Raw genomic sequence first — 12,670 nt, forward strand, 5'->3', positions numbered from 1 at the left:
CACCAAAGCTTAGAGGAAAATAAAGCATTCTCATGTTCAGAATGTATATTTTTAATGGCTGCAAATCATGTTCAATATGTGCTTTGCTTGCAAGACATTGGAAATTTGGATTTCTCCCAGAGATCTGCCCCGAGACTTTTTAGAACTCCATGGCTTCTCTGTAAAATTTGGATTTTTTTTTTTTTGGAGGAAATTAAAAAAAAAAAATCAAACTAAAATGAAATGAGAAGTGCTTTTCACAGGAATGTTTTATTGTCTCTGCCCGAGTTTCTAACATAGCTTATGAAGTGAAAACACTGCTTTAGTAAAAATTGGTTATGTGGAATCCTGTCCCCCCTGCTTCAGATCCACTGGAGGAGAAGTCCCTCATTGCTCGGGGCTGGTGACCACGGCCGTGGTGGAATAGGAGTAGGGGCTGAGCAGGGCGGCGATGGTGTAGCGGCGGAGGCCGGAGTCATTTGCGGTGAACACCACCTAGGGGAGAAGACACACAGGATGTTTCCAACCCGGCCCGGAAGACGTGAGCTGCAGACAGACCGACCACTGGCCGTCCAGTGCCAAATTAATTATTTTTATTATATTTCTCTCATTTCTTAAAAACAGTTTGAAGAAAAAGCAAATATCCAAATCTGCTGGCGAGCTAAGCCTTTGGAACCTTGTGCAGTCCTTAAAACAAGAGTCCTTCACTCTGGCCTTGTAGGATCAGGTCTCTTGTTTTGCAAATTCACAGTAAAAGTCAGGGTGGCCCTAGCCTGACCAAGGGAAATCCCAGCGAGCCTAAAGGCTCTTGTCTATTTTCTTGGTTTTAGAAACAGGTAAGGAGAAGGTAAACACTGGCATTCGGTGATCGAAGACCTGCCAAGAATGGTGGCTGCCAATCCCACCATGGACTTGGAGAACTAGGATTTTGGAGCTGAAAGAGAGCATTCTTCCCAGTTTTCAGAACATCTTTTTGAATTGTTGTGTTGCCCATGTCTACATAGTGACAAGCCACGTTAGGAAGGTTAAGTCTCCTTTTCTAAGCACAGAGATTTTTCTCCCATTGTTCTACGTATATTCTAACATGAAGAAGAAGTATGTTTGCATGTGTATAACGAACAATGAAATATGGGGTATTCTATCCACTATATGTCCCCCGTATCTGTTCAGGTCCTGAGTTGGGCTCGTGTTCCTGTTCAATCTGTCTTGTGTCAGTACCTGCCTCCTCATTCCAGGGGCAGGCATGCATTTTTACTTCTGAATCTCTAGCATCTAGCAGAGTGCTCAACACATAGAAGGCTTTTATTTTTCCAATTCATCAGGATATAGGTTTTTTTTTTTTTTTTTGAGACAGAGTCTTGCTTTGTTGCCCAGGCTAGAGTGAGTGCCATGGCGTCAGCCTAGCTCACAGCAACCTCAAACTCCTGGGCTCAAGCGATCCTGCTGCCTCAAGCCTCCTGAGTAGCTGGGACTACAGGCATGCACCACCATGCCCGGCTAAGTTTTTCTATATATATCAGTTGGCCAATTAATTTCTTTCTATTTATAGTAGAGACGAGGTCTTGCTCTTGCTCAGGCTGGTTTCGAACTCCTGACCTCGAGCAATCCACCTGCCTCGGCCTCCCAGAGTGCTAGGATTACAGGTGTGAGCCACTGCGCCCAGCCAGAAGGCTTTTATTTTTAAAATGTTTGTTGAATGAATACTAAAAGAATGCATAGCAGACAAGGAAACTCTCATGATGGAAGATCTCATGAACAGGAGCAACATGCTGTGGGCAGTATGAGCAGTGGTGAATCTTTTCAGATGGTGTCATTGGACTGAGGCCCAGGGAGGACAAGCGTCCCAGGGAAGCAGATCCGGTGCTCAAGGGTAGGGACTGAGACTCTAGGGACAAATGTCTCTTGTGGTGGGTGCCACCTAAACTCTGCGCATGCCCCGCCTGGGCTCACCGCCTTCTGCCTAGCTGAGGAGTAGCCAGAGACATGCTTCTTGATAGATAGGCTCTCTTGGTGACTTGTGGGCCCCAGAAGTCAAACAGGCCCCTATAGTTTCCCTGGTAACGTCGCCTACTAAGAGAACCGTTTGATGTCAATTGAAAGCCTCATCTGTGACTAAGCCTGAGAGAATAGTTCCCTTTCATGCTGAGCTATTTTTGACGGAATTAGTTGATCTTTAACTCTGACCAACATGTCTGGATTCTATTTCCTTGACAGCCATCTGTTTTAAATGCTTTAAGAAATTAAGACAAGGAGGAGACGGGAATGGGAGATTGGGCCCATGTATCCCTCTTTGAGGATCCTTGCCCCTCATAAGTGGAAGAAGAGAGTGTGTTACAAATGTGGATTATTATTATTATTTTTTTTTAGCTTGGCTTCTCACAGGGAACAAGCTTTTGGAGGCACACACTGCGTTGCACACCAGAATCGGGGCTAGACCCAGCCTGGACCCTGTTTATAAACATTTCTACTCCTCCACTTACTAGCCATGCAAACTTTGACAAGTTATTCAGCTTCCCTGTGTCTCACTTTCTTCATCTGTGAAATGGGGATAATAAAAGGACTGCCCTCGATGGGCTGTTCATGAGGATTAAGTACGTTAAATATACAAAACACTTATAATAGTGTCTGGCACATGATGTGTGCTTGGTAAATGGTATCTATTGTGCTGTCATCATTATTTTAAATTTATTATCTGTGTGCATTGCCAAGAATTGCTTATCCAAACCTCTGGGGAGTCAGATGTATTTTGTAATGAAGAATTTTTTAGGTTTTAGAGAAATACAATGGCTCATCTCTCTTTTGTTACATAATAACCTAAGTTGGGCCTGAAGGGCTGCCTCATATTCAAACATATTATTTATTCAGCAAACAAATACATATTCCTATGAAATGGAATAAATAGACTATAAATAGTGTCATGCAAGCTGAGGTCATGTTATTAAATGAGTTTTCACCAACTTAGCAAAAAGTCTGCTTCTCAGAGTGTTGTGGATTTCTGATTGTAGAATAGGAAAGGGAACCTGTTGTCACTGGGCACTTTCCTTATGACATTTCCATGGTATGCTAAGTGCCAACTGCATTTCCTGCATTTCCTGGAGTTATAAACAAAACCAAAAACAACTCAAAGGTCTATATACTCACCTCTGCATATTCATGGAATGGGGAGATGCCAACTCCCTTCCAGTAGGATTTGGTGTCTAATTCCACTTTGTATACCCCTTCTACAAATTTCTCAACAGTTGTGAGCCCATGGAGCTCTCCAGTCTCGCTGGTTTTCCTGTAAGGTATAAAAGTCTGGCTTAAGTTAGACATGAACAAAATTAATGGCCTGGCAAAATGACACCACACATGTGCGCGTCTGTGTGAATGTGTTATATATATTTTTCCTCAACCAAGTCAGGAGGGAGAAAACTCTAGTAACTGAAGTTAAATGGCAAGAAATATATAAAAAAAATATTTTAAAAACTCACTGTAGATTTTTTCTCTTATGAGAATAAAATATAGGTATAATTTTATTAAAAAAAAAAAAAGCCCTTGGCATTCAGGGTTGGTGGTTAGATGGAAGTTCGTGACTATTCCGGGCAGTGGCCATAGCTATTCTAACTCTGCAGTTCCCCGGGACTGTGGGGTCTCACTCCTTGCCCCCATGGTATGAAGGTACCTTGCAGAGATAGTATCATCTGTGCACACAGTGGGATGTCTAAAGTAGGAAAAGAACCTGTATCTCACTCTTTTTGCTTTCACATATTTAACCTCTTTGATAACTGTTTGCCAATAACAAATAGTAGGTAATTTTCTTTTCCACATAAGTACCAGCTCAATAATTGAATGTTAGAAATTGCTCCCAGTTAGTCTGCAAAAACTGACATACCATAGCTAAAAATAGAAGTTGTCGTTACTAACTCTGTTCATGTCCCTCCTCTCTTTTTTTCACTTCCTTTTTTTTTTTTTCATGGCACAGGGAAAAAGATTCACAAGAACATCTGAATATTTTTGGTGTCCATTTGATTTCTCACTTAGAATAGTCTCTTTCCATGTTGTGCTTGGTGTTATATATAAACATGAATGAATTAACAAATACAAGTTCAATTAAAACCACACCAGAGAAAATGATCTTCCTAATGATGGTTTGTAATGTGGTTCAATTAAAACCCAACAGAAATTCTTCTTCCAGGAGACATAGATTCTTAGCAGTTCCTCTTTTGCTTGGTGCCGAGAGTTTCCTCGTTGCTCTTACTGTTGGTTAGTTTGCTTAGGTTGATTAATATGTATTTTCTTTGAAATTCGTGCTAGTGGAAGTAGAGAAATTCCATGAAAATTGTGAAGTGGCTAATGCAGGTGAGAAGTCATTTTTGCACATGATGTTGGGTGAGTACGAGATTTGTCTGTGGCTGTACTTTGATTCATGTGGCCCTCTCTTCTATTTTTTTTTTTAAATGAGCTCAGCAGCCCATAGATTTGCACATAGTAGGTGCACTAAAGTGTTCATTAGAGAGAAGCCCTGGCTCCTGGGTGATCCAAATATACTATAGACAGGTGCCTTGTCAACGCTGTCCTTCAATTCCTTTCCTTTCATTAATAAGTTAATACACATTGAACATCTTTTTGAAAATTCCAAGATAAAGATTCTCACCTTGAGTGTTGCCTAGGGCCACCAGGGAATCTGTGAAACTCCTGATATGACATATATGTTTTTTTATGTGTATGCATGTGTGCATTTTTCTGCACATGGAGTCTGTATCTCATCACCTATTTAAAGCTGGTCTTTGATCCCCAAAAGCTGCAAACCACTGCTAGAGGAGGGAAGCCACTGACTCCAATTCCCTACCAACTGCCCTAAATGATGTTCAACTTTCTAATTGCCTCCCAGCCAAGCAAAGCAGGAAGAGGGCAGCCTTCTGAGGGCATACTGGACCTCTGCCCACATTTTCGATGTACTCGTATAATAGATTCTTTAGCCGATGGTGCGAGTCTCTCTCTAGCAAGCAAGAGGGGTGGAAGAGAAAGTAAAACCAAGGCCCACGGCGGGGTCCTTTGGCAGCTCACCCAGAGGCGAATGGCTCCCACGTCTCATCAGCAGCCCTTCTGAACACTTTCACAGCCACGTTGGTGGCAGGACTGCCTCTGACGGCGTCTAGGACTTTGACCATCAGAGGACACTTGGATTCACCAGCGCCCTGTGTGGAGAGAAGACAAGCGAGAAGTTAACAAAACTGGTCAGCGGGAAAGGATTTAATCTTTATGGTGTCAGAAATCTGGAGCAGGCCAGGCGCGCTGGCTCACGCCTATAATCCTAGCACTCTGGGAGGCTGAGGCGGGCGGATTGCTTGAGGTCAGGAGTTCGAAACCAGCCTGAGCAAGAGCGAGACCCCGTCTCTACTATAAATAGAAAGAAATTAATTGGCCAACTAATATATATGGAAAAAAAATTAGCCAGGCATGGTGGCGCATGCCTGTAGTCCCAGCTACTTGGGAGGCTGAGGCAGGAGGATTGCTTGAGCCCAGGAGTTTGAGGTTGCTGTGAGCTAGGCTGACGCCACGCCACTCACTCTAGCCTGGGCAACAAAGCGAGACTCTGTCTCAAAAAAAAAAAAAAGAAATCTGGAGCAAAAGAGAAAGTATACACTGATCCCATTACCAGGAATGTAAGTGTTGACGATTAATGACCTTCCTTACTCAGTATAACACAGATATCATTGTTTCCAAAGCAAGAATGGTTTCTGCCTCCAGTCATGCTGTTATTGACCAGGGACGTGTATAATGAATTTTGAGGGAGAAAATAGGCCCTCTGAGAACAGTTGGTGTGTTAACTTCTCCACTCGAGTGGAATTACTGAAAAGATGTAATGCGCCATACGTAGGAACAAAGAGTTTTTCCTGAGATCGTTTTAGTCAGTTGTTGCTGTAGTAATTCCCTCTTACTAGTTGTTGGAAAATAACAGTAGGCTGCTTTTTGACTTATTTTTATAGTATTAGTTAATTCCTCTAGAGGATTTCGGAATTAGATGTCTGCCTAGAATGTTGTTCCCCAAGCCTTTCAATAAATACATAATTAATCAATGAATACATTTTAATTAGCTAAAGGGCCAGAATATAATCTCATGCAGTTTTACCCCCAAATAAATTTTATAAAGGGATGCTTTTCTGAAAATTCAATATTAACAGCTTAATGAATACCATATCTTTATTTCTGTCTATTTGAGATAATTGAGGTGCCAGACATTGCAAACCTAATGCACCAATGAAGGAGAGTACCTAAAGTCCAAGCCCCAGTTCAATAAGCTCTGCAGAACTTCATTCTTTTTGAGGTTTGAATTAATGATGTTAAAAGTAGATGCTGAGTATCCTTGCCCCAGTAACAAAAGCTGCTTGGCAAAACTGGAAGGAGTCACTTCTACTTTGTCTAGTGCTCCCCTCAAATATATGAAAGGGATTTTACAGAATCAAACACTCACCGCAGGGCCAGCCTCAGACACAAACACCAGTCCAGCAAGGCAAAGGAGGAGCAGACCATGGGAAGCCATCTTGCCACGAACTAGCGGACGTCTGTGAGGGCTGCTCCCAGCTTGGGGCTTTTATACTCACTTCTCCTGAGCCACACTGCATTATCCCTGCCAATCTGACTCCAAACCTGCTGATTCTGATTATTGACTTAGTCAACAAAGAGAGAATAAGTAACCCACACAAATATGAACCTTGTCTAGAGAGATTAGAGCATCAGAACATTAGCTCTATGAAATATTCTTACTAGGTCATTTGACTCTCTAGATCCCCAAAACAAAACAACCAAAACAAAACAAAAAATAGTTTTCTCCCGGATTGGCTTCATGTAGCAACATTCTTGGGATTTTTCCCCTCCTCCCTTACCTATTTCTAGGTATGTTTTCCATTTTCTATACATTTTTGTCTTTTATTTTAGTTTACAGATGCAAGTTGTAATAATTTATTTCTTGTTGAATGACATTGGGCTGCACAGGCTTAAATATAGCGCATTAGAAAATGTCCTTGTACTTGATGTATGGCCCATGGGTCAACAAGGAAAAACCCTTGGCAGTGCTCACAGTTTTAAAAGCCTGTGTTTTAGCCAAACTAAGTCATTTGGAAGCTTTGCTTAGTCAGCAATTTTTTCCTTCTTCTTTTTTTTTTTTTTGGAGTATGTGTTCTACCCAGATAAGGTTCATCTCAACCCAAGGAATCATGACATATTTCAAACTGGCATGGATGAGCCTGAATTGTAGAGAACCAAGTCCTTTTTACTGTGTCTTCTGCACTGGGCATGCAGGGACATGACTATCAGCTGGCTTTTGTCAGAATCAGAATTTCTGGGAGGAAATGGAGATGCCTATGAGAACTAGAGGCCATGGTTGACAATGGATTCCTTTCCTCCTGCCCAACCTACAAGTCCAGAAACTATACTAATTGTATGATTAATTGATCAAGTACCAACTCCTATGTGTGTGTGCATATGTGCACATGCATGTGTGGCTTTGTTCATGAATAAATTAAGACAGTGTGCTGTCATTATAAGACAAATATGTAGAAGATGTAGAGAAGACAAACATTTTGGACAAATACATGTCAAGGATGAGTCCAGTTTGGAGCACTGAGAATTGGGGGAACATACCCATAAGTGACATGTTGGAAGAAATTCAACAAGAAATCATGCAGGATAAGGCCTTTCAGGGAGTAATAGAAGGAACAGAAAGGCCTTCCAGGAATATGGAAATGTACAGAAGACTTGGGGAGAGTGGGTTGACCACAGGAAAGCAACAATAAGCAAACCCAATTGAGAGCGTAACTAGGAATGCAATCTTATAGCCTTGGAGTCTAACTAGGAAGTAGCAATGGGAGAGTTCTGAATTTGTAGTTAGATGACCTAAGTCATCCAATCCTAGTTCTGCTGCCTAATTTCCTGAGTGACCTTCTGGGAGGTATTTAATATCTCAGATACTGAGCTTACCCATTTGTAAAACAGAAATATCTACTTTTCTACTTCAAAGGACTGTTCTGATAACTTTTTTTTTTTTTTTTTTTTTTTTTGAGACAGAGTCTCACTTTGTTGTCCAGGCTAGAGTGAGTGCCGTGGCATCAGCCTAGCTCACAGCAACCTCAAACTCCTGGGCTCGAGTGATCCTTCTGCCTCAGCCTCCCGAGTAGCTGGGACTATAGGCATGCGCCACTATGCCCGGCTAATTTTTTATATATATATATATCAGTTGGCCAATTAATTTCTTTCTGTTTATAGTAGAGACGGGGTCTCGCTCTTGCTCAGGCTGGTTTTGAACTCCTGACCTTGAGCAATCCGCCCGCCTCGGCCTCCCAAGAGCTAGGATTACAGGCGTGAGCCACAGCGCCCGGCCCTGATAACTTTTTAATACGAGATGATATTAAAACATTTTGTAAACTGTAAACCACAATTCTGGTGTGAAAACATAAGGGTAATATAATTTGTTTCAACATCTATGCTTAAGGAGAAAATCCTTTCTCAAATAACATCTCTCCTATAATGTCATCCAATATTCTCTTTACTATTTCCCAGTGCTTAAAACCAGGATAGAGAGAGAGCCTTTTCTCTGACTACGAATCTTAAATATTCGAAAGTTCTTTCATAATCTGAGCAAAATCACCCACCCATGCATGTTAGCACCACACTCTGTTGAAACCAAGCATCATCTCCTGTAGACCCTGTGAATGGGCAACCCTGGGCTTTAAACATGTTGAAATAGTAGCTAAAATTAAAAATCAAGACGCGTTGCATAAAAATTTGAATTTCTGGCTTCTCTTGAGAAATCAGAAAAGATGACAGGACTAGGCCTACCTTCCCATGAGACAACACTCAGCGGGAGGTCACTCTCAGACATCACAGCTCCCGAAGCCTGTCTTCCAACTCTGAGGCTATGGAACATTTCTAGTGGCCTATCATGCCTGACGTTTTTTTTCTTTTCATACACAAGTCCTGTTTCTCTCATTTATATTCCTGCCCAGCCTCTTGAAAATTTGTGATCTCCTGACAGCCATCTAAGTAGGGAATGACAGCTTATTTTCTTTTTGCCAAATAGACATTCCCACTTCTCTGAATCCTCTTCAAGCTTAGTTTCTAGAACCCTCACAGCCCTGAACTTCCTCTCCTGGCATATTCCCACTGGCCAATGTTTCTCCTCAAGGGTAGTGCTCAGAACCACACACATCGTCCAGATAAAATAACCCCAGGACATGGAGACTGTTGCCTCCTTCCCAAAGGCAATCTACTGCACATCTTGTCCCCTGAGTGCATTTGTCACTGCAGTAGCTGTGACCCTTCCTTCATCATAACACTACCCATTGTGATCTGTTGGTCACAATGATCTAAAATCACCACGTGTTATCCGGCATCCTGTGCTTTGATCATTTATGAATTACAACCTAAATACGGGAACCAATGTTTACCTCTGTTTTGTGGTTTTGTTTTCCTTTCATTGCCAAAGTCCTTCTTATATGTTTATCTCTGCTACATCTCATCCTGTTAGTTCCCACCCACTACTCCATCCTATTGACATTGTTTCATGGTTGATTCTGTAAGTCACTGTCCTAGAGTATCCTCTAAGCCTCATGCCCTTGGCCACTTTGACTTGCCTGCTTTCTGAACTCTCATCGATCTGGAAATCATTAATACAATTTGCATCTGAACAAGACAATGGGGTGAGGACAAGGTGAGGCAATTACAGGGAGCATCATGAATCTGATTGGAAAATCAGATAAACCTTACAGAGATAGAGTTGTGTGTTTTTTTTTTAATTTAAAAAGAAGTGAAAAGTTTGCCAGATCAAATGCAGGTAGTCTGGAGTTGAAGCGAGACAGCTCCAGGGGAAGAGGCTTGCTGTGTTTTAGGTGAGAGAAGAGAAAGGCTGAAACACGAAGGAAAAAACAAAAAAGAGAGAGGGAGTGCATTGGCTAATGGGTCAACAAGGAAATTTGTCAAAGGAATGCTTATATCTGACAAATTCCTTTGTCAAAGGAATGCTTATATATAACAAATGTCAATGACAAATACAAGAAAAGTCCAATGTTTCTTGCCCAAGGGATGACAGAGGGTTATAGGGCTAAACACACACTCCCAAAGATAAGAAGGTCTTCCTTTCCGGTGTTTGTTTGCGTTTCGGAAAGCTCTTTTTGGAAGATGGTTACACGGGATCCACGAAGAGGGATGAATTAAGGTCAAAGGTCACCACATGCCTGGAGACCTAAGTGGTTGCTATAGATACCGTGTGATCTCCTGCTATAGCAGCAGCAGTGAGGACCAAAGGCCATAAAACAAAAGGAGCATCAGAGAAGCATTTAAGCTACAAGTTTATGACTTTTCTTAGCCTTGTAGTGTTTTTCTTCATGATCTGACCCTGGGGCTATAGCTTAGATGTTTAATTGGGGTGAAGAATACTAATTTGATGGCAACATTCTTCCTCCTACTATAGAATATGCAATGGTTAATAAACAACTCAGCCCAGCTTTTAGTTTATGGTTCTTCTGCCCTCTCCTTTATAATAGACAGAATTATCTATTTTTAAAAAATTATTATTATTTTTTTTTGTGGAGAGAGAGTCTCGCTCTGTTATCCCCGCTAGAGTGCAGTGGGGTTGTTATAGCTCACCGCAATCTCCAACTGGGCTCAAGTGATCCTCTTGCCAGAGCCCCCCAAGTAGCTGGGACTACAGGTGAGCCACAACACCCAGCTAATTTTGTCTATGTTTTTAGAATAGTTTCACTCTCAGAGTATTAAAAATTTTTATATAAATAAAGCATTTCTTCGTCATTGACTTGCTGAGGATGCATGTCAACTGCTAAGCTGTGGTCTGTTGACACTGAAATTCCCACTGATATTATTGTGAGTAAGCTGATTAGCCCGAGTGGAGAGTTGGCTGGCCAAGGGTTTGGGCTGGGCCTCGTGGTTGGGGGTGAGGGGAAATAATGGTATTTTGGGGCCCTGGATTTTGCAGGTTAAAGAATTCAATTTTGTCAGCCCCCCTTGAAGTGAATAAGCCCTAGGGGTTTGATTAATGGTAGGCAAATCATAAAAGACTCATTTTAAAACCATAATACCAATTTAATTAATAATCAGATGGTTGCTGGGTAAGCAAGAAACTGGAGCTAAGGGACTTGGCTAATTTTTTTTTTGAGAATATTTTATCCAGACTGCAGGAAAGCTTAGAAAAGTTTTTGTGCTTCACTGAAGCGTATAGTTTTCTCGTGCTTGGAGCACTGTGTCTGCCTAATCTTCCAGCAAGTCTCTCTTCCTCTAGGAAGCATTGAATAAACACGGAAAAAGCCTTTGTCTCCCCTTGTTTCCTTGTCCATGTAGATAATCATCCACATAAAAGCAAACATTATCTGGAATATATTAATTAGACCACAATTATTAATTGTAGTTTTGGTTTTATGGTTGAATTTTAGGGGCCAACCTAGTTGGGAGCAACAATTGAGAACTCCCCAGTATAGAATTTCACAATTCTTACCCTGCATGCTGCCGTACCCCGTATTTGGGGACTATGTCATCAAGAACAGCAACCTCAGCCCCACCCTGTCTCTTTCTGGCAGAATTTATTATAATTTGCTGTACTTCGGTAGCTCTGATGATTCAAAGTCAAGACACCCTGGCATTGGTCTGGGTTCACATTCCACTCAGTGGTCAAGCACTTGTTAAGGAGTCTATCCATAAACAGACATTAGTTGAAGTTAGACTTTTGGCTTCTAGAGTCACTCAAAGCTCCCCCATCCCCATCTATGAGGAGGAAAGATAAGGTCAGAAGAGGAAGTTTAAGGGGCTATTATCTAGTTGGCCTTTTTCTTTGGGCTTCTCCCTTGTTTGCCCCTGCAGCTCTCATGCAGCTAGTGTAGTGCCGTGTTTCCCCGAAAATAAGACCTACCCATAAAATAAGCCCTAGCAGGATTTCTAAGCATTTGTGCAATATAAGCCCTACCCTGAAAATAAGACCTGATGGGTGTGGCTACTCAGTGTATCTGCACAACCCATGAATTTCGTCGCTGAGCGGTAAAGAAGACGAGCAGCCCTTCTCATCTGCCCCATGAGAGCTCTATGGCTCAACAGGAGAGATTGGGGCCAGTGGTTCTAAAGGAAATAGAGTCACAAAAACTTCAGGATGGAATTCAGGGTTTGGAGATTTATGATGATGTTCCAGAAGATGACTTAACTATATCTGAATAAATGTAGATTGTTTTACTGTACTTAAAAAAATAACACATCCCCTGAAAATAAGCCCTAGGGTGTCTTCTTGAGGAATAATAAATATAAGACCCTGTCTTATATTCAGGGAAACACGGTAGCACAGGCCTGAGTCGCAGGCCACCCAGATGGCCTATTCTGCCTTGGTCTGTGAGTTGTTGCATGTTTTACTAATTTTTCCTTTTAACTTATGAGTAGTATTCAACTGATAGGTATAGAACAATTTATCTATTCACCCCTTAGTAGACAGTTCAGTTGTTTCTAGTTTTTGATGATTATCTCATACTTTTTTTAAATGTAAAAACTAATATTCTTGAAAAGATGGAAAACATATCTAATAACTATAGGTAGTATATATGAAATGGAACTAGTTGTCCAAGAACTTGGAAATTGTGAAGTGAGAGACAGACACACTATAAACTTAGCATGCAGTGGAAAAAGCAACACCCGTCAAATCATCTCAGTAGGGGTCCTTAAC

The 12,670-nt window shown here is 41.5% G+C and overlaps 1 protein-coding gene across 1 annotated transcript; it reads right to left on the reverse strand.

The window, feature by feature from the left end:
- Nucleotides 1-230: 230 nt before the first annotated feature.
- Nucleotides 231-6,567, reverse strand: TTR (transthyretin). The gene is made up of 4 exons (XM_012782560.2): nucleotides 6,434-6,567; nucleotides 5,026-5,156; nucleotides 3,121-3,256; nucleotides 231-474 (listed from the first exon to the last, which is right to left on the reverse strand). Exons 1-4 carry the CDS (start codon nucleotides 6,500-6,502, stop codon nucleotides 367-369), a joined length of 444 nt encoding a protein of 147 aa, XP_012638014.1. The 5' UTR covers nucleotides 6,503-6,567; the 3' UTR covers nucleotides 231-366.
- Nucleotides 6,568-12,670: the final 6,103 nt, after the last annotated feature.

Source organism: Microcebus murinus, chromosome 17, assembly GCF_040939455.1.
Source record: "Microcebus murinus isolate Inina chromosome 17, M.murinus_Inina_mat1.0, whole genome shotgun sequence".
Classification (NCBI taxonomy): Eukaryota; Metazoa; Chordata; class Mammalia; order Primates; family Cheirogaleidae; genus Microcebus; species Microcebus murinus.